The following is a 23,287-nucleotide window of genomic DNA, read 5'->3' as shown; positions in this document are numbered from 1 at the left end:
GTGCAGCTCTGGAAGTCGAGGCTCGAAGATTAAACCCATGATCAGCTAGTACTGTGGTTGATACCCAGACACGGGCAAAGTCCAGAGGGTAAAAGCGAAGGTCAAAATCCAGAGCAGGTCAGGAGGTAGAAGGCTAAAGTCAGCAAGCCCAAAGATAGAGGGCCCAAGGTCAAACTGAGATCAGAGGTCCATGGAAGTCCAGAAGTCAAGGTCCAAAGGTCAAACATGTGATCAGTAAGTCCTGGGATCTAGGCCCAAATAGAAGTTGGTGACATCCAAAGCTGGAGACCGATGACTGCGAGAATCTGAGACTAAGGACTGGAGGTTTGGAGATGGACTTTCCTAGATAGATCTATCAGCTTGATACATCAGGAGGAAGGAGAATGGGACAGAGACAAAGCAGATTTCCTGAAATTGGTATTTGTTAATTGTTGTCACACGTACCAAGATGTAGTGAAAAACTTGTCTAGCATATTGTTCATACAGATCAAATCATTAAATGGTGCATTGAGCTAGAACAACAGAGTGCCACGATTGGGTAACAGTTAGTGTGCCACTATTACAGTCTGGGCTGTCAGAGTTTGGAGTTCAACTCCGACACCAGCTGTAAGGAGTTTGTATGCCCTTTCCCTAAGCGCATGGATTTCCTCTGGGTGCTCCTGTTTTCTCCCACAATCCAAAGATGTACTGTTATGAGATTAATTGTTCGTTTTAAATTGCCCTGTGATTAGGCTAGTGTTAAATAGGTGGGTAGCTGGTCAGTGTAGCTCTTTGGGCCGGAAGGGCCTGTTCCGCGCTCAATCTCTAAAAACCAGGTAAAACAATAACAATGCAGAATAAAGTTCAAAAGTTACAGAGAAAGTACAATGAAGGTAAACGATAAAGTGAAAGATCATAACCAGGTAGATTATGAGGCCAAGAGTTGATTTTATCATACAATAGGTCCTTTTCAAGAGTGTATCACAATGCGGTAGAAGCTGCCCTTGAGCCTAATGGTAGGTGCTTTCAGACTTTTGTATCTCCTGCCAGTGGGAGAGGGGAGAAGAGAGAATGTCTGGGTGGGTGAGGTCTTTGATTATGTTGTGAACATGCTGGAGGGCTGTAGACTTGCATTTGCTTGATGGCTCGACCTAGAACTTTGGATTTAGTTTTAATGGATTCATGTCCTCCTTTTTCCTTTAATCCTTGACAATGTCCTTGATACAGGCCGCAAAAGTACAGTGCAGAGTTCAACTGCGCTGTCACTATTTTGCAGTGGTAATGCATGTTTGCAGTTTCAATGCATTACTGCATTGTTGGTACATAGATTTATCATGTAGCAAAGGTTCAGAAGTTCAGTTCATGGTTAAATAGGATTTTGTAAGGAAGATCATAGGAGCAAAATTAGACCATTCAGCCAATTGAGTCTGTTCCACCATTCCATCATGGCTGAACCTGGACCCCACTCAACCCCATATACCTGTCTCCTCACCATATCCTTTGATGCCCTGACCATTCAGGAAATGATCAACTTCCACCTTAAATATACCCAAAGACTTGGCCTCCATCGCAGTCTGTGGCAAAGCGTTCCACAGATTCAATACTCTCTGGCTCAAAAAATTCTCCTTAAATCTGTTCTAAAAGGTTGCCCCTCAATTTTGAGGCTGCATGCTCTAGTTCAGGATACCCCCACCAGAGGAAACATCATCTCCACATCCACCCTATCTAGTCCTTTCAACATTCAGTAGGTAAGATAATGGTCTTCTCATTGTGCCAAAGCCCGTACCACCCAATTACACCCATGTGACCAATTAACCTACAAACCAATATGCCTTTGGAACGCGAGAGGAAACTAGAGCACACAGAGGAACTGAAACTGTCCAAGCACCACACTGTCGGATCTATGCTTTCTGAATAAACGGGAATGCTGTACAGGATAAGATCAGCAATAGTTAGTGGAAGAAACCCCTTGGCCCAGGTGATCTTGATCCACAGGAGGTCAGAGCTGGGAATGGAGACAGTAGCTGAGATTTTTCCAAATTATCTGGATAAGGATAAGGATAGGTGATCAGAAACATATCACTAGGATATGAGGCACCGAGCCACAGGTGAGAGTTGCGTGCCCAGTGGAACTCTATTGGCAAAGAGCTCAAAGGTGTAACTTGAAGGAAAGCAGGGTATGACTGGCAGAAACATCCAGACATACGGTACTGAGCAAAAGCATTAGGCACATACATATAGTTAGGCTGCCTAAGAGTTTTGCACAGTACTGTATTCGTCAATGTGGAGCAGAGAGCGAGTTTGTAAATCTGATGGGAGCAAAGGATGTTGGGAATGGCAAAGGTGGAGTGCTGCGGGAGGGGTATGGGACAGGTGTCAGAGAAGGAATGCCAGGTGTGGGGGGGGAGGTTGGCACAGGTACAGACACACCCAGCCCTGAGACACCAGGCAAGGTCATCTGATTCCAAACAATTGGTGTATTGATCATTACAGAATGTCTCTCTGGTGCTTCCTGTTCCCTCTCCTCTCCCTTCCCCTTTCCCAATCATGATTCCTCTGTCCCTGCCCCCCTTCCACTCTCAATCTAAAATAGAGATTCATATCAGAATCAGGTTAATCATCACTCACTAATGTCATGAAATTAGTTTTTTTTGGTGGCAAACATAAAATTACTATAGTACTGTGAAAAAGTCTGAGGCACCCAAGCAATATATACAGTATGTGCCTAAGGCTTTTGCATAGTACTATATGTGTTAAAAAACACATGCAAATATGACCCATATCTCTCAGTTCCCTGCGTACTCAATCTAATGGATTCTTAAACGACACTATCATACCTCCTTTCACCACTACTCCATGGCAGTCTGCCTGTCAAACTGAGTATCTGATATTTCATCAGAGTGAGACCATAGGACACAGTTACACAGGTCCATAACTCTGAAATTTAGCCAACCCCTTCAAATGTAATTTCACTGATTATCAGCAGGAGAGTCAAAGCATATAGAATCAGCAGCTGTGATTTGAGACCATAAAACCATAAGACACAGGAGCAGAGTTAGACCATTTGGCTCATCAAGTCTGCACCATCATTTGATCATGGCTAATTTCTTTTCCTTCTCAGTCTCATTCTCCTGCCTTCTCCCTGTAACCTTTGACCCCCTTACTAATTAAGTGCATGTGTCCCTTCACTTTAATTACATATACCCAATGCCTTGGCCTCCATAGCCATCGTGGAAATGAATTTCACAGGTTCACCACTCACTGGCTAGAGAAATCTCTCAGCATCTCTGTTCTAATAGGAGTTCCCTCTATTCTGAGGCTGTGCCCTCTGGTCCTAGACTCTCCTTCTACAGGAAATATCCTCCCCACATCCACTCTATCTAGGCCTTTCAATGTTACACTTTATTTGCACTGTATTTTCTCTGTAATTGTTCTCCCTATTGACATCAATGGATCTAGGGTTGAGAGAGTAGACAGCCCTAAATTCCTCGGCATCCACTAAGGACCTCACGTGGTCTGTACACACCAGTTGTGTGGTGAAAAAGACACAACAGTGCTTCCTTCACCTCAGATGGTTGAGGAAGTTTGGTATGGGCCCCCAAATCCTAAGGACTTTCTACAGGGGTGCAATTGAGAGCATCCTGACTGGCTGCATCACTGCCTGGTACGGGAACTGTACCTCCTTTAATCGCAGGACTCTGCAAAGAGTGGTGCGGACAGCCCAGCGCATCTGTAGTTGTGAACTTCCCATGATTCAGGACATTTACAAAGACAGATGTGAAAAAAGGGCCTGTAGGATCATTGGGGACCCGAGTCACCACAACCACAATCTATTCCAGCTGCTACCATCTGGGAATGGTACCACAGCTTAAAAGCCAGGACCAACAGGCGGGACAGCTTCTTCCACCAGGCCATCTGACTGCTTAACTCACACTGATTTGAGTGTACTTTATATTACATTGACTGTTCTACTTATTATAAATTATTATAAATTACTATGATTGCACATTTAGACAGAGATGTAACATGAAGATTTTTACTCTTCATGTATGTGAAGAATGTAAGAAATGAAGTCAATTCAGTTCAATGATATTCTACATTCTGGATTTGTTTTTACAACCTTGATGTACGGAATGACATATCTGGATGGCACACAAACGAATCCCTTTACCGTATCTTGGTATATTTAACAACAATGAACCAGTCACTAATTACCAGTGGTTTGCTGTCAGATGAGGGCATGTACTGTAAAGAGAGGTTGGAATTGATAATGAAGCTGGAATCTTCCCCACCCCACTGCCCTGGGTCTAAATATTGAATACTACAGGGCATGAATTTAAGGGGAGAAGGTTCAAGTTCAAAGGAGATGAGTGGGGCATGTTTTTTCACACAGAAAGTTATGGGTGCTTGGAATGCACTACCTGGAACGAAGGTGGAGGCAAATACAATAGAGGCCTTTTAGAGGCTCTTATTGTAGATGGACACATTAATATACAGAGAATGGAGGGAAATGGACTTTGTGAAGGGATTAGTTTAGTTAGGCATACAATTACTTGTTTAATTAGTTTAGTACAGCATCGTGGACCAAAGGGCCTGTTTCTGTGCAATGTACCAATATGTACATATCTCCATGACAAGTTACAAATATGGCCAAATGTTAAATTATTTAATTTGTTTAGCTCCTCATTTTTTTTTACTAGCACCTCATTTTGAAACAAGGCTTGCAGTCATTTAGTGACACCATCTGTCCCCATCATTGTGAAATGGGGTGTAGGAGTCCGACTATAGGAGTCAGCAGTGTGGGGTCATTCTCTGCAAACCAACTGCGGTCGAAGTGTAAACCGCAGTCAGCAGCTCTGGAAGCTTGAAGGTTTCCACTGGGTTACCAAGCCTCAGCCTTTGGCTGCGTGCCGAGTTCCTGTGGCTGGGTTTGTACGTGGTGAGCAGTGCAGAATCCAGTACAGTCTTTCAGTCCCTTATCTTCCTTCCTCTTCTTAGCCATAGTATCTCCTGTAATTTATGGTGTCAATATACTGTCCCTCATGGAACACTTCGGCCAGCACTACCCACAACTACTTACCGTTGCTGCTACCAAACTGCAGCTTCACGTCAGTGTCTATTAAAGTGGCAGCTAGAAAGGACATATGAGAGGCGTGTTAAACCAGGCTGAGGTTCCAGTACAGAGAAGAGAGTGCAGAGTGGGGAGAGGGGAGAGGCAGAGAGGGAGAGAGGGAGAGAGGGAGAGAGGGGGAGAGGGGGAGGGAGGAGGGAGAGAGAGAGAGAGAGAGAGAGAGAGAGAGAGAGAGACCTATTACAGCTCACACAAAATGCTGGTGGAACACAGCAGGCTAGGCAGCATCTATAAGGAGAAGCACTGTCGATGTTTCGTCCTGACAAAGGGTCTCGGCCCAAAACGTTGACAGTGCTTCTCCTTATAGATGCTGCCTAGCCCGCTGTGTTCCACCAGCATTTTGTGTGTGTTGTTTGAATTTCCAGCATCTGCAGATTTCCTCGTGTTTGACCTATTACAGCTGTTTGTCAGGAGTTTGTACGTTCTCCTCACGCTTGCGTGTATTTCTTCCGGGTGCTCTGGTTTCCTCCCACATGCCAAAGACGTAAGGGTTAGTAGGTTAATTGTTCACATGGGTGTAATCAGGTAACGTGGGGTCGTTGGGCTGTAAGGACCTGTCACTCTAGATAAATAAGCAAATAATAAACCTGACTCTGATTCTGAAATCTTGGCTCCACATAGCATCCTACGTTGATGAGAGGCCATTGACCTGGAACTCTCTCTGCAGATACAGCCTGACCCTCAGTATTACCTTGGTTTCCACAATGTGCGGTGATCAGCTTTCAGACCAAAGGGCCCATTCCAAAAAAGGAATCACTCTTGACATGACCCGTAAACTGATATTACTAGCACAATACAAATTAACACAAACCTCGTATTCATAACATAACATTTTAACTCTAATAGCATTAGAGTGATAGTTATCCAGCTTGGAAATAGACCCTTCAGCACATTGCATTCACACTAACCAAATTGCCTTACTGAGCTATTTCCATTTGCATGCATTTGGCTCATATGCCTCTGTTCCTTTCTTGTCCATGTTCTGAATTTGTCTACACACCAATCCAGATTAACTAAAGATATGTAAACAGAAGAGATTCTGCAGATGCCGGAAATCTTGAGCACCACACAAAAAATGCTGGAGGAACTCAGAAGGTTGGAAGGGAGTAGACAGTCATTGATTTAGACTAAAGATACACGGTGGGTTTTACAATGGTTTTCAAGAGGTGTTAAAAGTGCTAAGACCAGAATGCGTCTACACTGGGATCTTTTCCACACAGATGTCTCCTTCTTACCCTCATAAAGAAAGCACACCAGCATTTTTACATTTTTAGAAGGTTATGGAGGTTCATCTTGTAACCAAACACCCTAAAAGACTTCTACTGGTGAAAGTATCCTGGTTACATCGCAGGCTGGCATGGAAATTCAAATGTACAGAAAAATAGGGAGATACAGAGAGTAGTGGACTCAGCCTAATAAATCACAGACACATCCCTTCCCACCACTGGTAGTATCTACAGGAGACACTGCCGCAAGAAGGCTACATCCATCATCAAAGATCCTCACCATCCATCCATCCCATCTTCTTCTGGAGGTACAGAAGCATGAAGTCACTCACCACTAGATCCAGGAATAACTTCCCTTCAACCATTCAGTTCTTGAACTAACCAGTAAACCCTAATCCACTGTTCAACAACTTTGCACTAAAATTGGGCTTTTTTTTTGTTCTGTGTTCTTTCTAGTAAAAAATGTATATAATTGATGTTTAATTTATAATTTTCTTGTGAATGCCGTTTATCTAATGCTATATGCTTACGACTGTCGCAAGTAAGTTTCTCGTTACACCTGTGCATACAGGGACAGCATGGTAGTGTAGAGGTTAAAGCAATTGCTTTACAGTGACAGGGGTCACTGTTCGGAGTTCAATTACTGCCTTTTTCTGTAAGAAGTGTGGTCCCTGACTGGGCTTGTTAGCCGGCTCTGCTGACAGATAGATAGATAGATAGATAGATACTTTATTCATCCCCATGGGGAAATTCAACTTTTTTCCAATGTCCCATACACTTGTTGTAGCTACATGACTCAGCAGTGAGGAGGTCACCAATCACAAACAATCATACGTCTAGGGTGGGTATGATTTGGGGTTCAACCAAACAGGAAAGTTGGGCTGTTTTGATCAACAGAACCCTAATTTGTGCGAATGCTGTGTAAATACTGTCCATACATAATTATCAGTTGGCAAGAAATAACGGATTGTGCACCGCATACAATTATAAAGAAAGTGTATTTACTAGTTTCAGCTTTATCAAACAGTTAATAAGAGAAAAAAAAAGAAAAGAAAAAATACATTAAACCAGTCTAAATGTGCACATGGCATTGGAGCTCATATTGTTCAAAAACTGGGTATGACGGTTACTCACGGTGCCGAATTCTCATCAACAATCACTGGCAGAGTTTCCCATCTTGGACTCCTTCGTCTCACAAAGCACTCCTTGCCATCACGTCTTTCTGTTGGATCAATTCCTAGAGCCATCTCTCCCGATCTTCTCTTCTCTCCATCTCCCGCCAAAATGACCACGAACCCCCACCGGTGTGGATCACAAATCTCTCTTTGCCCAGCTCTCGCTAGAACCATCTCCCAATTCCACCATTCTGAATGGCTGTCACAACATTCCTAAATTAAACATCGTAGCCCCTTATCTTTAGCCAAAACCAAAACATTCTCCCAGTAGGCCACACTGCTTTTAAGGAAAGCTATAAATGAAATACCCTACAGCATTAATAGTAGGAATTTGTACATCGTCCCTGTGACTACGTGGTTTCCTCTGGGTGCTCCGGTTTCCTCCCACAGTCCAAAGAGGTACAGGTTAGGGTTAGTAAGCTGTGGGCTTGCTTTGTTAGCACTGGAAGCATGGTGACACTTGTAGGCTATGTTGGTCATTGATACAAAATGATGCATTTCACTGTATGTTTTAATGTTTCAATGTACGTGTCAAATAATGGTAATCTTTAGGTTCTTGTGTATTTGACATTGAAGCTGACTTTGACTATAACATTCTTCATGTCCAGCACAGGAGTTCAAAATGGAGTACCTGGATTGTGAGATGGCCCCAGCGGATTCAGGAGGCTTCAGTTTGTTCCACAAATTAGTTATATATTTTCTGCATTTACTGGTTGATTGTTCTTGGTTTTTTAACTGCTTCACACCAGCACAAGTAACTTACATTTAAGAAATGCCTTTCACTTTGGAAAATATTGCAGAACAACAATTTTCACGACATATGTCAGTGATAATAAACCTGATTCCGATTCTGAAGTGTCAAAGGGAAGTAAAACAATTTTAAAAAACGTGTGCAGGGAGTTGAGAAAGCGTTCAGGTATAAAATTGGCTGTGATTCTATGATAAATGCAAGATATTCTGCAGATGCTGGAAATCCAGAGTAACACACACTAGATGCTGGAGGAACTCAGCAAGTCAGGCAGCATCTGTGAAAATAAATAAACAGTCGACATTTTGGGCCGAGATCGGGTTTTGGCCCAAGATGTCAACTGTTTATTCTTTTCCATAGATACTGCATCACCTGCTGAGTTCCTCCAGCATTTTGTATGTGATTCTAAGAAATGGTAGATCAAGTTCCAAGTGACCCAGTGCCCTAGTCCTGCTCCAATCTTTCACGTTCTGAACAGATAATCATGATGTGGAAGTATGTATGAAGGTAAGATCAAGGAACGACTGTGCAAGCGCATGGACGTCAGCAAGTTAGACTGGCTGGAAGAGTATAAAAGGAGATCATTTTTTCTTTAGCAGTTTGATCGAGGAATGACTGTGCAGGCATGTGGACATCAGCAAGTTAGACTGGTGGGAAGAGTTTAGAAAGGAGACAGTTTTATAGAGCGGGCATCTGAGTAGAGGTAGACAGAGTAGGAGGGCTTTGGCTCAGCGGGGCTTCGGAGATGACAGGTTGAGGCGAGGTAGGTTACCTGTGAAGAATAGAAACAGGAAGTATATCTGTGAGCGATGTTCTGTACTGCGTGTCGTATGTGGGAAGTCTGGGAGACTCCCAGCTTCCCAGAAGGCCATATCTGCGTCAGGTGTGTCGAGCTGCAGCTCTTTAGGGACCAGGTTAGGGAACTGGAACTGCAGCTCGATGACCTTCCTCTGGTCAGGGAAAATGAGGAAGTGATAGAGAGGAGCTACAGGCAGGTTGTCACACTGGGGCCTTGGGAGTTAGATAAGTGGGTAACAGTCAGGAGAGGGAAGGGCAAGGGTCAGATACTAGAGAGTACCCCTGTGGCTGTCCCCCTTAACAATAAGTACTCCTGTCTGAGTACTGTTGGGGGAGACAGCCTACCTGGGTGGTCTGTGCCTCTGGCACAGAGTCTGGCCCTGTGGCTCAGAAGGGTAGGGAAAGGAAGACGGCAGCAGTAATAGGGGCTCTATATTTAGGGGGTCAGATAGGCAATTCTGTGGACACAGGAAAGAAACACGGGTGGTAGTTTCCTTCCCAGGTGCCAGAGTCTACAATATCCTGAAAGGGGAAGGTGAGCAGCCAGAAGTCATGGTACATGTTGGTACCAGCGACATAGGTAGGAAAAGGGAGGAAGTCCTGAAAACAGACTACAGGGAGTTAGGAAGGAAGTTGAGAAGCAGGACTACAAAGGTAGTAATCTCAGGATTACTGCCTGTGCCATGCGACAGTGAGTATAGGAATAGAGTGAGGTGGAGGATAAATGCATGGCTGAGATGAGGCGAGACCTGTACAAAAAGGACGGGTTGCACTTGAGGGGAACGAATATCCTGGCTGGGAGGCTTACTAAGGCTACTGGGAAGAGTTTAAACTAGAATTACTGGGGAGTGGGAACCAAAGAGATGGAGGAAGGAGCAGTTGGCTCACAAATAGAGGAAGCTTGGAGACAGTGTGAGAGGGAGGATTGGCAGGTGATAGAGAAGGGATGCACTCAGACCGATGGTTTGAGATGTGTCTATTTTAAGGCAAGAAGCATCATGAACAAACCGGATGAATCTGCAGATGCTGGAAATAAATAAATAAAAACACAAAATGCTGGCAGAACTCAGCAGGCCAGACAGCATCTATGGGAGGAGGTAGTGACGACGTTTCGGCCCAAAACGTCGTCACTACCTCCTCCCATAGATGCTGTCTGGCCTGCTGAGTTCTGCCAGCATTTTGTGTTTGTATTTATGAACAAAGCGGATGTGCTTAGAGCGTGGATCAGTACTCAGAGCTATGATGTTGTGGCCATTACAGAGACTTGGATGGTTTAGGGGCAGGAACGGTTACTTAAAGTGCCAGGCTTTAGATGTTTCAGAAAGGACAGGGAGGGAGGCAAAAGAGGTGGGGGCATGGCATTGCTGATCAGAGATAGCGTTACGACTGCAGAAAAGGAGGAAGTCATGGAGGGATTGTCTACTGAATCTCTCTGGATGGAGGTTAGAAACAGGAAGGGGTCAATAACTCTACTGTTTTGTTATAGACCACATAATAGAAACAGGGACATCGAGGAGCAGATAGGGAAACAGATTCTATAAAGGTGTAATAATAACAGGGTTGTCATGGTGGGAGATTTTAATTTCCCAAATACTGATTGGCATCTCCCTAGAGAGAGGGGTTTAGATGGGGTGGAGTTTGTTAGGTGTGTTCAGACACAATATGTAGATAAGCCTACAAGAGGAGAGGCTGTACTTGCTCTAGTATTCGGAAATGAACCTGGTCAGGTGTCAGGTCTCTCAATGGGAGAGCATTTTGGAGATAGTGATCACAATTTTATCCCCTTTACCATAGCATTGGTGAAGGATAGGAACAGACAAGTTAGGAAAGCATTTAACTGGAGTTAAGGGGAAATATGAAGCTATCAGGCAGGAACTTGGAAGCATAAATTGGGAACAGATGTTCTCAGGGAAATGTACGGCAGAAATGTGGCAAATGTTCAGGGGATATTTGCGAGGGATTCTGCATAAGTACCTTCCAATGAGACAGGGAAATGACGGTAGGGTATGGGAACCCTGGTGTACAAAGGCTGTTGAAAATCTAGTCAAGAAGAAAAGGAAAGCTTACAAAATGTTCAAAAAACTAGGTAATGACAGAGATCTAGAAGATTATAAGGCTAGCAGAAAGGAGCTTAAGAATGAAATTAGGAAAGCCAGAAGGGGCCATGAGAAGGCCTTGCTGAGTAGGATTAAGGAAAACCCCAAGGCATTCTACAAGAATGTGAAGAGCAAGAGGATAAGACATGAGACAATAGGACCAATCAAGTAAGTACATATGACATTGGAAAACTGTGTATGGAAATGGAGGAAATAGCAGAGATATTTAATGAATTCTTTGCTTCAGTATTCACTAAGGAAAGGGACCTTGGTGACTGTCGGGATGACTTACAGAGGATTGAAAAGCTTGAGCATATTGACATTAAGAAAGAGGATGTGCTGGAGCTTTTGGAAAGTGTCAATAGACAATAGACAATAGGTGCAGGAGTAGGCCATTCAGCCCTTCTAGCCAACACCGCCATTCACTGTGATCATGGCTGATCATACACAATCAGTACCCCATTCCTGCCCTCTCCCCATATCCCTTGACCCTGCTATCTATAAGAGCGCTATCTAACTCTCTCTTGAAAGCATCCAGAAACTTGGCCTCCACTGCCTTCTGGGGCAGAGCATTCCACATATCCACCACTCTCTGGGTGGACTACTCTCAAGTTGGATAAGTCTCCAGGACCAGATGAGGTGTACCCCAGGCTACTTGGGAGGCAAGGGAGGAGATTGCTGAGCCTCTGGCAATGATCTTTGCATCATCAATGGGGACAGGGGAAGGCTCCGGAGGACTGGAGGGTTGCAGATATTGTTCCCTTATTCAAGAAAGGGAGTAGAGATTGCTCAAGAAGTTATAGACCAGTGAGTCTTACTTCCGTGGTTGGTAAGTTGATGGAAAAGATCCTGAGATGCAGGATTTATGAACATTTGGAGAGGCATAATATGATTAGGAGTAGTCAGCATGGCTTTGTCGAGGGCAGGTCATGCCTTACAAGCCTGATTGAATTTTTTGAAAATGTGACTACACACATTGATGAAGGTAGAGCAGTAGATATCGTGTATATGGATTTCAGCAAGGCATTTGATAAGGTTCCCCATCGAAGGCTTACTGAGAAAGTAAGGAGGCATGGGATCCAAGACACCTTGCTTTGCAGATCCAGAACTGGCTTGCTCACAGAAGGCAGAGTGGTTGTAGATGGGTCATATTCTGCATGGAGGTCAGTGACCAGTGGTGTGCCTCAGAGATCTGTTCTGGGACCCCTTCTCTTTGAGATTTTTATAAATGACCTGGATGAGGAAGTGGAGGGATGGGTTAATAAATTTGTTAATGACACAAAGGTTGGGGTTGTTGTGGATAGCGTGGAGGTCTGTCAGAGTTTACAGCGGGACATGGATAGGATGCAAAACTGGGCTGAGCGTTCAACCCAGATAAGTGTGAGGTGGTTCATTTTGGTAGGTCAAATATGATGGCAGAATATAGTATTAATGGTAAGACTCTTGGCAGTTTGGAGGATCAGATGGATCTTGGGGTCCGAGTCCATAGGACACTCAAAGCTGCCGCGCAGGTTGACTCTGTGGATAAGAAGGCATACAGTGCATTGGCCTTCATGAATCATGGGATTGAGTTCAAGAGTCGAGAGATAAGGTTACAGCTTTATAGAACCCTGGTCAGACCCCACTTTGAGTACTGTGCTCGTTTCTGGTCACCTCACTACAGGAAGAATGTGGAAACCATAAAAAGGGTGCAGAGGTGATTTATAAGGAAGTGCCCTGGATTGGGGAGCATGCCTTATGAGAATATGTTGAGTGAACTCGGCCTTTTCTCCTTGGAGTGGCAGAGGATGGAAGGTGACCTGATAGAGGTGTACAAGATGATGAGGCATTGATCGTGTGGATAATCAGAGGCTTTTTCCCAGGGCTGAAATGGGTACCACAAGAGGACACAGGTTTAAGGTGCTGGGGAGTAGGCACACGGGAGATGTCAGGGGTAAGTTTTTTACACAGAGAGTGATGAGTGTGTGGAATGGGCTGCCGGCAATGGTGGTGGAGGCGGAAATGATAGGGTCTTTTAAGAGACTCCTGGATAGGTACATGGAGCCTAGAAAAATAGATGGTTATGGGTAACCCTAGGTAATTTCTAAAGTAAGTATATGTTCGGCACAGCATCATGGGCTGACAGGCCTGGATTGTGCTGTCGGTTTTCTATGTTTCTATGTATTATCTAAGGAGATAAGTGGAGTGAAACATCAAGGTAAAGAAACATAGAAAAAAGATAAAAACATGGGAGTAGGGGCACCAGAGATTTCTAAGTTCAAATTCTTGTAAAGTTGTACATCCACAGGAGTGGGGAAAGAGCAGAAGAAAAGAATTTTAGCCACAAGACCATAAGACATAGGAGCAGTGCTATGCCACTTAGCCCATCACCTGATTTATTATCCCTCTCAACCCCATTCTCCTGCCTTCTCTCCATAACCTTTAATTCCCTTACCATTCAAGAATCTATCAATCTCTGCCTTAAGTACACAAAATGACTTGGCCTCCAGCACCCTCTGTGGTAATGAATTCCACAGGGTCACTACCTTCTGACTAAAGAAATTCTTTCTCATCTCAGTCTAAAGAGATGTCCCTTTATTCCGAGGCAACATAAAATAAATGTATTTTTATTTTCAGCTTTATGTAAAACATTTTTGGTATCTTTGGTTCAGCTTTAAGCTGCTCCCACTCTGCTATTGTTTTGCTTACCTGCTGCTAAAAATGTCCACCCATCCGATGAAAGAAACATGCTTCTCGGTGAGATCGATATCGAGTCCGCCTCCCTTCCTACAAACAGAACACAGGCACAATGGAACTTTCCCCTGGATTTACATTAGTCCCTTTGCATTCTACAGAATATTCTAAACTGATTCTGGCTTCTGCCCCCTTCCTTTCCAGACCTAATGAAGGGACTCGGCCTGAAACATCGACTATTAATTCCCTTCCATATTTACTGCCTGGCCTGCTGAGTTCCTCCAGCATTTCGTGTGTATTAATCTTAAATTTGCACTTTAAGCATTGCTTGCTTGACAACTTTCAGCCTGCTCTCTGATCAGAAGGGTTAATCTGGCATTCACTTTATAGTTTCTGTGTTTTCAGGATGCCCCACCCCCACCGTGCCTCAGAGTCGATGGATTAACAGATCACAGAACGCTCATGGTACAACAAGCAAACATGGCAGACTATTCTGTATCTTTGAAAAGGGTCATTTATTCAATTGATGTCATGAAGAGCGCATTTACTCACCAATAGGTTTGATAGCATCCGATAGCTCCATGTCTGTACTCACTGAAGTTTAGAAGAATGAAAGGGGATCTCATTGAAACCTACCAAATCTTGAAAGGCCTAGATAGAGTGGGTGTGGAGAGGATGTTTCCTAAAGTGGGGGAGTCTAAGGTCATAGGGCACAGCCTCAGAATAGAAGAATGTCACTTTAGGAAGGACATAAGGAGGAATTTCTTTAGCCAGAGGGTAGTGAATCTGTGGAATTCATTCCTTAGATGGGATTAGAATGGATGGGTATTTGATAGTCAGCATGTTCATGATGGGCCAAAGAGCCTGTTTCTGTGCTGTATGACTGTGAAACTCCATGAGCTTTTTGTGGATGCACAGCTTGGCCCTAATTGCAGCACATTGCCCGAGAATATAGACAATAGACAGTAGGTGCAGGAGTAGGCCATTCGGCCCTTCTAGCCCACACCACCATTCACTGTGATCATGGCTGATCATACACAATCAGTACCCTGTTCCTGCCCTCTCCCCATATCCCTTGACCCTGCTATCTATAAGAGCTCTATCTAACTCTCTCTTGAATGCATCCAGAGACTTGGCCTCCACTGCCTTCTGGGGCAGAGCATTCCACATATCCACCACTCTCTGGGTGAAAAAGTTTTTCCGCATCTCTGTTCTAAATGGCCTACCCCTTATTCTTAAACTGTGGCCTCTAGTTCTGGACTCACCCATCAGCGGGAACATGTTTCCTGCCTCCAGCACGTCCAATCCCTTAATAATCTTATATGTTTCAATCAGATCCCCTCTCATCCTTCTAAATTCCAGTGTATACAAGCCCAGTCACTCCAATCTTTCAACATATGACAGTCCCGCCATTCCGGGAATTAACCTTGTGAACCTGTGCTGCACTCCCTCAATAGCAAGAATGTCCTTCCTCAAATTTGGAGACCAAAACTGCACACAATATTCCAGGTGGGGTCTCACCAGGGCCCTGTACAGCTGCAGAAGGACCTCTTTACTCCTATACTCAATTCCTCTTGTTATAAATGCCAGCATGCCATTAGCTTTCTTCACTGCCTGCTGTACCTGCATGCTTGCTTTCATTGACTGATATACAAGAACACCTAGATCTCGTTGTACTTCCCCTTTTCCTAACTTGACTCCATTTAGATAGTAATCTGCCTTCCTGTTCTTGCCACCAAAGTGGATAACCTCACATTTATCCACATTAAACTGCATCTGCCATACATTTGCCCACTCACCCAACCTGTCCAAGTCACCCTGCATTCTCGTAACATCCTCCTAACATTTCACACTGCCACCCAGCTTTGTGTCATCAGCAAATTTGCTAATGTTACTTTTAATCCCTTCATCTAAATCATTAATGTATATTGTAAACAGCTGCGGTCCCAGCACCGAACCTTGCGGTACCCCACTGGTCACAGCCTACCATTCCGAAAGGGACCCGTTAATCGCTACTCTTTGTTTCCTGTCAGCCAGCCAATTTTCAATCCATGTCAGTACTTTGCCCCCAATACCATGTGCCCTAATTTTGCCCACTAATCTCCTATGTGGGACTTTATCAAAAGCTTTCTGGAAGTCCAGGTACACTACATCCACTGGATCTCCCTTGTCCATTTTCATAGTTACATCCTCAAAAAACTCCAGAAGATTAGTCAAGCATGATTTTCCCTTCATAAATCCATGCTGACTCGGACTGATCCTTCTACTGCTATCCAAATGTGTCATAATTTCCTCTTTTATAATTGACTCCAGCATCTTTCCCACCACTGACATCAGGCTAACCGGTCTATAATTCCCTGTTTTCTCTCTCCCTCCTTTCTTGAAAAGTGGGACAACATTAGCCACCCTCCAATCAGCAGAAACTGTTCCTGAATCTATAGAACATTGAAAAATGATTACCAATGCGTCCACGATTTCTAGAGCCACTTTAAGTACCCTGGGATGCAGACCATCAGGTCCCGGGGACTTATCAGCCTTCAGACTCAACAGTCTATCCAACACCGTTTCTTGCCTAATATAAACTAATATAAATAATATAAATAAGAAAGGACCACACTCAGCTAGAAAAAGGGCAACGCAGCAAGTGCTGGAGGAACTCTGCAAGTCAGGCCTGATGCCAGTGTTGCTCAAGATTTCTAGCATCTGCAGAACCTCTTGCATTTATGTTCAAGAACTAATCTATGTTTTGTCTTTCGTGGCTGTGGACAAGTGGTGCCGTTGTGCTTCTGGAGAGAGGCTGACACACTGAGGAGCATTTGTGAGTGGGCAGGGGGTGTGTAGTGTACAGCAGCCAAGAGGGATGTGATCTGATGGTTGCTGTGTAGGTGAGGGAGTTGTAATAAAGAGTCTGTGACATGCTGTAGTTGTGCTGCTAAGATTTGTTTACTCTTAAAAAATTTCATTTATAATCAATTACAGATTTTTAAAGTTAATTATCTTGAAAATTAAACAGATTATTTCTGTTTGTCACAAGTACATTGAAACATACGTCATTGCAAAATGGATCATTTAACATCAATAACCAACAGTCCGAGGGTGAGCTGGGGGCAACTTACAAGTGTCATCATGCTTCCGGTGCCAACATAGCATACCCACAACTTACTAACCCTAATCCAAATGTCTCTGGAATGTGAAAGGAAACTACAGTACCTGCAGGAAACCCACCCAGTACAGGGAGGACGTAAAAACTTCTTTCAGACAACTGCAGGAATTGAAGCTGGGTTGCTGGTGCTGTAAAGAGTTATGCTAACCGCTACACTGCCCATGGACAGGAAAAGCAGCAGATACCACACTCCTGCTGGTGTTGGGTGTCTTTCCAGCTGTTGCAGTCTGAGCAGGTGTACTTTAAATATCTTCATCACGTTATGAACTTGTCCTCAGATATATTGAAAGTTCTATTTGCATTTCTTTCCATCCAACAAAATTCAGTCATTTCAACCTGTTTCCAGAAAGCAGAATATTAATCGGTATTTCAGCCTTTATGAAGGTTTTCCTGCCAGATGCTTGATGGGAATGTTACAAGATGCACTGGTGTCCAACATAACACTGGCAGACTCTGTCAGTTCTCACTCCCAGCCCCAGCATTCTCTCTTCTCCCTCTTTTCTTCTTCACCACTTGCAAGGCCCAAGGGAGGACCATGACCATCTGAGGAGAGGGATTGGGAGCGAGAATAGACTGAGCCTGCTTCGCCTTTCATCATAATCACAAATGATCTCCACATCCTGAGTCCTGTTGAAGGGTTTTGGCCCAAATCATTGACTGCTTACTCTTTACCATAGATGCTGCCTGGTCTGTCGAGTTCCTCCAGCATTTTGTGAGTGTTGCTTTTGATCTCCACATCTCCTGCAATATCTCCACATTCCTGGATTTCCTTCATATCCCGAAATCTATGTTTGGCTGTACAGTATATTTATAGGCAGATGACAATATAAACTTGAACCTGAATTTGGGGGAGGGGAAACAATGACAAAGCCTCCACAGCCCTCTCCCTTCATATTTTACCACATTCAGTCCAAAACAACCTCAATTATTCTGAGACTACTACCCCCTGCTGCCACCCTCCTTAGCCAGGAGAAACATCCTCTGCATTTTCTCATACTCTCCTTATACAAACCCACCATCCCAGCAGTTGGTTGGTAATTCTCTGCTACACAACCTCGAAAGTAAGGAATCAAAACCGTACACAGTATTCCAGGTGAGGTCCCACAGAGGCTTTATCATTTTCAATAAGACTTCTTTACGCCTTTATTTCAGTCCTCTCCTAATACACACAGTAGCCACTTTACTAGGTACCTCCTGTACCTAAAAAAGTGTCCACTGAGTGTACGTTCATGGTCTTCTGCTGCTGCACCCCATCCACTTCAAGGTTCGACATGTAGTGCCATTCAGTGATGTTCTTCTGCACACCACTGTTATAAAGCATGGTTGGTTGAGTTACTGTCACCTTCCTGTCACCTTGAACCTGTTTGGCCATTCTCCTCTGACCTCTCACATTAACAAGACGTTTTTACCTGCAAAACTATGGCTTGCTGCATGATTTTTGTTTCTCGAACCATTCTCTGCAAACTCTAGAGACTATTGTGCATAAAAATCCCAGGAGATCAGCAGTTTCTGAGATACCTCCTCTCTTACCACCATTCAGGACCCCAAACAGTCCTTCCAGGAGAGGCAACACTTCACTTGTGAGTCTGTTGGGGTAATCTATTGCATCCGGTGCTCCCGGTACGGCCTCCTCTACATCGGCGAGACCCGACGCAGATTGGGGGACCGCTTTGTCGAGCACCTATGCTCCGTCCGCCACAACAGACAGGATCTCCCAGTTGCCACTCAGTTCAACTCTCCTTCACATTCCCATTCGGATATGTCCATACATGGCCTCCTCTACTGCCATGATGAGGCCAAACTTCAGATGGAGGAACAACATCTCATATACCGTCTGGGTAGTCTCCGGCCCCTTGGTATGAACATCGAATTCTCCAACTTCCCGTAATTCCCTCCTTCACCCTTCTCCCATCCCACCTTCACTCTGTCTCCTCTTCTAGCTGCCTATCACCTCTCATGATTCTGACTTCTTCTACTACCCATAGTGCTTTCCCCTTACATTCCTTCTTCACCTCTCCTGCCTATCCCCACCCTGCTTCCCCTTGATCTTTTCTCTGATTGGTTCTCCACCCTCCCCCCACCTTCTTTATAGGGTCCCTGGCCCCTCCTTCTTTAGTCCTGATGAAGGGTCTCAGCCTGAAACGTTGACTGCTCCTTTCAACGGATGCTGCCCGACCTGCTGAGTTCTTCCAGCTTTTTTGTACGTCTTGATTTGACCACAGCATCTGCAGTGTACTTTGTGTTTACTCAAACCACACTGTCTGGCACCAACAGTCAGAATCATTGAGATCACATTTCTTCCCATTCTGCTGTTTGGTCTGAACCTTTTGACCATGTCAGCATGCTTTTTATGCATCGAATTGCTGCCACATGATTGGCTGATTACATATTTGCATTAAGAAACAGGGCAATAAATGGACACCGAGTGTATAAGCCAACACACTATTTGCCTTCATAATTGCTTGCTGCATCTGCCCATAATCTTTCAATGAGTAAAAGGATATGTGGTCCCTTTGAACTTCAACATTTCCAAATTTGTCACTGTTTAAAAATGCTCTGCTTCTCTGTTTAGCACACAAGTGGATAATCTCACATTCCCCCACCCCCCACCTCCCATAATATTCCATCTGTCATGTTGTCTCTTAGCTCTTTCAGCTCATGTGTTTCCCCTGGGTGCCTTTACATCCTCCTTCCTCCTCATTATTCAATTTACATTCACTCTGCACCATCAGCAAACCCAGAACTATTACATATAGTCACAACACCGATGTACACTCAGTGGCCACTTTATTAGGTACACCACTGTACCTGTTCATTATGCAATCATCTATTCAGCCAATCATGTGGCAGCAACTCAGTGCATAAAAGCATGCAGACATGGCCAAGAGGTTCAGTTGTTGTTTAGACCATACATCAGAATGGGGAAGAAATGTGATCTAAGTGACTTTGACTATGGAATGATTGTTGGTGCCAGACTGGGTGGCTTGAGTATCTCAGAAACTGTTAACAAAGCTTTTAAGCCCACAGAACTTTTTTGGGATTTTCACGCACAACAGTCTCTATAGTTTGCAGAGAACGATGCGAAAATCAAAACACATCCAGTAAGCGGCAGCCCTGTGGGTAAAAACATCTTGTTAATGAGATAGGTCAGAGGAGAATGGCCAGACAGGAAGGCAACAGTAACTCATGGTGTAGCAGAAGAGCTTCTCTGAATACACAACACTTCGAACCTAGATGGGCTACAGCAGCAGAAAGCCATAAAGTAGCAAATGAAGTGACCACTGAGAGTAAATTGTGAAGAACTGCTCATAGCCTGGCACTTGGACAAAAAGTCACTTATTCACATTCTCTGTTTTCTGTCCAGTTCTCAGTCTGACAACTTCACCCCAGCAGGGTGCACTCCAGACTTGCTGATCAACCTCACCTGTAGCTACTTTTCAATTGACTTCTGAAGATCTGGAGATAACACTTCATGCTGTTCCTTAGATATTCTAATCACACTCTCATGAATTCCAATAGAACATAGAACAGTTCATCATAGTACAGGCCCTTTGGCCCACAATGTTGTGCTGACCCATTAACCCACTCTAAGATCAACCTAACCTTTGCCTACCACATAGCCTTCCATTTCTCTTTCATCCATGTGCCTATTTATGAGTCTCTTAAATGTCCTTAATGTATCTCCCTCTACTACGACCCTGGGCATCGCATTCTACGCACCCACCACTCTCTGTAAAAATCCTACCTCTGACATCCTCCTTATACTTTCCTCCGAATACCTTAAAATTATGCCCCCCATATTAGCCATTTCCAGACTAGGGGAAAGTATCTGGCTGTCCACTCTATCTTAACATCTCTATCAAGGCAGCTCTCTTCTTTCTAAAAAATTAGACTATCAGACTAATCCTAATAGATTAGTTAAGCATTAGTTCTTTTTCATAAATCCAAGCTGACTTCAGTGAAATCTATTTTTCTTTTCTAGTGATTCTATTATTATATACTTCATTACAGACTGCATCAATTTCCCTCTCAGTGACGTTGGGCACTCTCTGCGTTTTTCTGGAACCTCAACCTCTAGTACGTCGTGGGCATGTTATGTTTCCGGCAGAAGCATTGGCGACACCTGGGGGCTGCCCCCAACACATCCTCGGACTGTGACTCAAATAACACAATTCACTCAATATTTTGATACTTTGATGTGATATTCGATGTGCTGTTCCCATCTTTAAGGACCCCCATCACCCAGGACATGCCCTCTTCTCACTGCTAACATCAGGGGAGAGGTATAGGAGCTTGAAGACACACACGTCACATTTCAGCGACAGCTTCTTCCCCTCCACCATCAGATTTCTGAACGGTCCGTGAACCCATGAACACTATCTCACTATTTTTTGCTCTCTTTTTGCACTACTTATTTAATTTAATTTTTATATATACTTATTTATAATTTATAGGTTTTTATTATTCTTTATTACAATGTACTGCTGTCACAAAACAACTATTTTTATGACATTTGCCAGTGATTTTCAACCTGATTCTTATGTTTCAATGTACATGATGAATAAAGTTAATCTCTTAATCTTTAAAAATCTCTTTAAAAGTCCAGTAATCTCTTGCTATATGGCTCAGCAGCTTTTTACTTCCAGATTATTTAATTATCTGAATTTGACTTCCACAGCAGTCATGGGGAGATTGGAATTCACATTTCCACATCACTGCTCCAAGTTTCTTAAAATAACCACTCTACTAGCATGCCACGTCTAGCCGCTCCTCGAGGCGATTTGAGAAGATGTCCTACCCTCTGCTGGGGCCAAGCCGGGAAGGTCAATAAATTCTGGCCTCTCCTGATGCACTCAGATTGAACAAACAGGACAACATGATGCCAACCTCTGCTATATACTCTACCTTGGATATACTGCAGTTTGGTAATTTGGACTGGCTGCTTTGGAATTGCTTGAATATTCTGAAAGAAACACAGAAAACCACAAATGTTGAGTTCTGCTTCGGAAGAATAGCTCCCAAGAAAGCATATCAGTGCCTCTACATCCTGACGAGCCTAAAGCAGGGGTGCTCAACTTTTTCTATGCCATTGTCCCCTCCCATTAACTGAGGGGACTGTGGACCCCAGGCTGGGAACTCCTGGACTGAAGAAATTTACCATGTCCTGTGCGTGCTTACAAATTTTTATTTTCGTACCATAGAAAGCATACTGTCTTGATGTATCACGGTTTGGTACAGCAATTGCTGTGCACGTGACTGCAAGAAACTGCAGAGAGTTATGGACACAGCTCAGCACAACTTGGAAGCCGGACTCCCCTCTATAGACTCTGTCTATACATCTTACTGCCGCAGTAAAACAGCCAGCATAATCAAAGACACCCCCCCCCCCACACACACACACACCCTGGATATACTCTTTTCTTTCCCCATCCCACTTCCCAATTAGACAGAAGATACAAAAGTCTGAAAGCACATGCCACCAGGCTCAAGGACAGCTTCTACCCTGCTATTGGACACTATTGTTGCATGTTCTCTATAGCTGTTACATTTTATTCTGCACTGTTATTTTGTCGGGACCTTCCGTCGGTCACGGTTGACCGTGAATGTTGCATCCTAGCTGTCTACATGATGCACAAGCCAGGGCAGAATGATACGGAGAGCAAGCTGTTGCCCATGCGGCAGGCTCCCTCTCTCCACACAGCTGATCAATCCGAAGGAATGGCACCAGCAGCATCACAGGAGTTGCCGTGCATGGGAATAGCCACAAGGCTGCGGAGGTTTGAGATCAGAGTTTTCCTTCTCCTATGTGAGCTGCCAACCACGGCTGACAAGCCTGATCTGCCTGAAGCGACTGGTTTTAAGGCACCAGTAACCCAATTTTGGCCCTTCTCCTGTCAGTAGAAACAGTTCTGCCAAGCTGAATAGCCAGGAGCTGAACTTGGTTGTCGGAGGCTATTTGAGCTGCACACCAGTGGGAGAATTTAACAGGTAGTAGGAGCTTTTCCACACTACTGCCCCCAGTGTGGAGAGAGGGAGCCTGCCACATGGGCAACAGCTTGCCCCCAGCTATGACAACCTTAAGGAACCTTGTTTTTTATTGCTTTACCTTGCTGTATCTCACTGCACTGTGTAATGATTTGATCCATTTGAACAGTGACTCATTACTGCCTTGCATCTTATTGTTTGCCTGCACTGCTCTGCACTTTCTCAGTAACTGACACACCTTATTCTGCACTCTGCTGTTGTGTCCCCTGTGTAATGAGATGATCAGAACCACACAGTGATGAAGAGGGAACAC

At 44.2% G+C, this 23,287-nt stretch overlaps 1 protein-coding gene across 1 annotated transcript in view; it reads right to left on the bottom strand.

Moving 5' to 3' along the window:
* The window catches only part of poln (polymerase (DNA directed) nu), a 293,465-nt gene that overhangs the window by 127,935 nt on the left and 142,243 nt on the right, over positions 1-23,287 (bottom strand). The window contains exons 10-11 of the mRNA XM_073047757.1: positions 21,895-21,952; positions 13,842-13,919 (exon numbers count right to left, since the gene is read on the bottom strand). Coding sequence (XP_072903858.1) covers positions 13,842-13,919; positions 21,895-21,952 — 136 coding nt within the window. The remainder of the gene's footprint in view (positions 1-13,841; positions 13,920-21,894; positions 21,953-23,287) is intronic.

The sequence above is a fragment of the Hemitrygon akajei genome, chromosome 6 (genome assembly GCF_048418815.1).
Source record: "Hemitrygon akajei chromosome 6, sHemAka1.3, whole genome shotgun sequence".
In the NCBI taxonomy this organism is placed as follows: domain Eukaryota; kingdom Metazoa; phylum Chordata; class Chondrichthyes; order Myliobatiformes; family Dasyatidae; genus Hemitrygon; species Hemitrygon akajei.
Note: the sequence above shows the minus strand (reverse complement) of the source record. Positions and strands in the feature narration are given on the sequence as shown.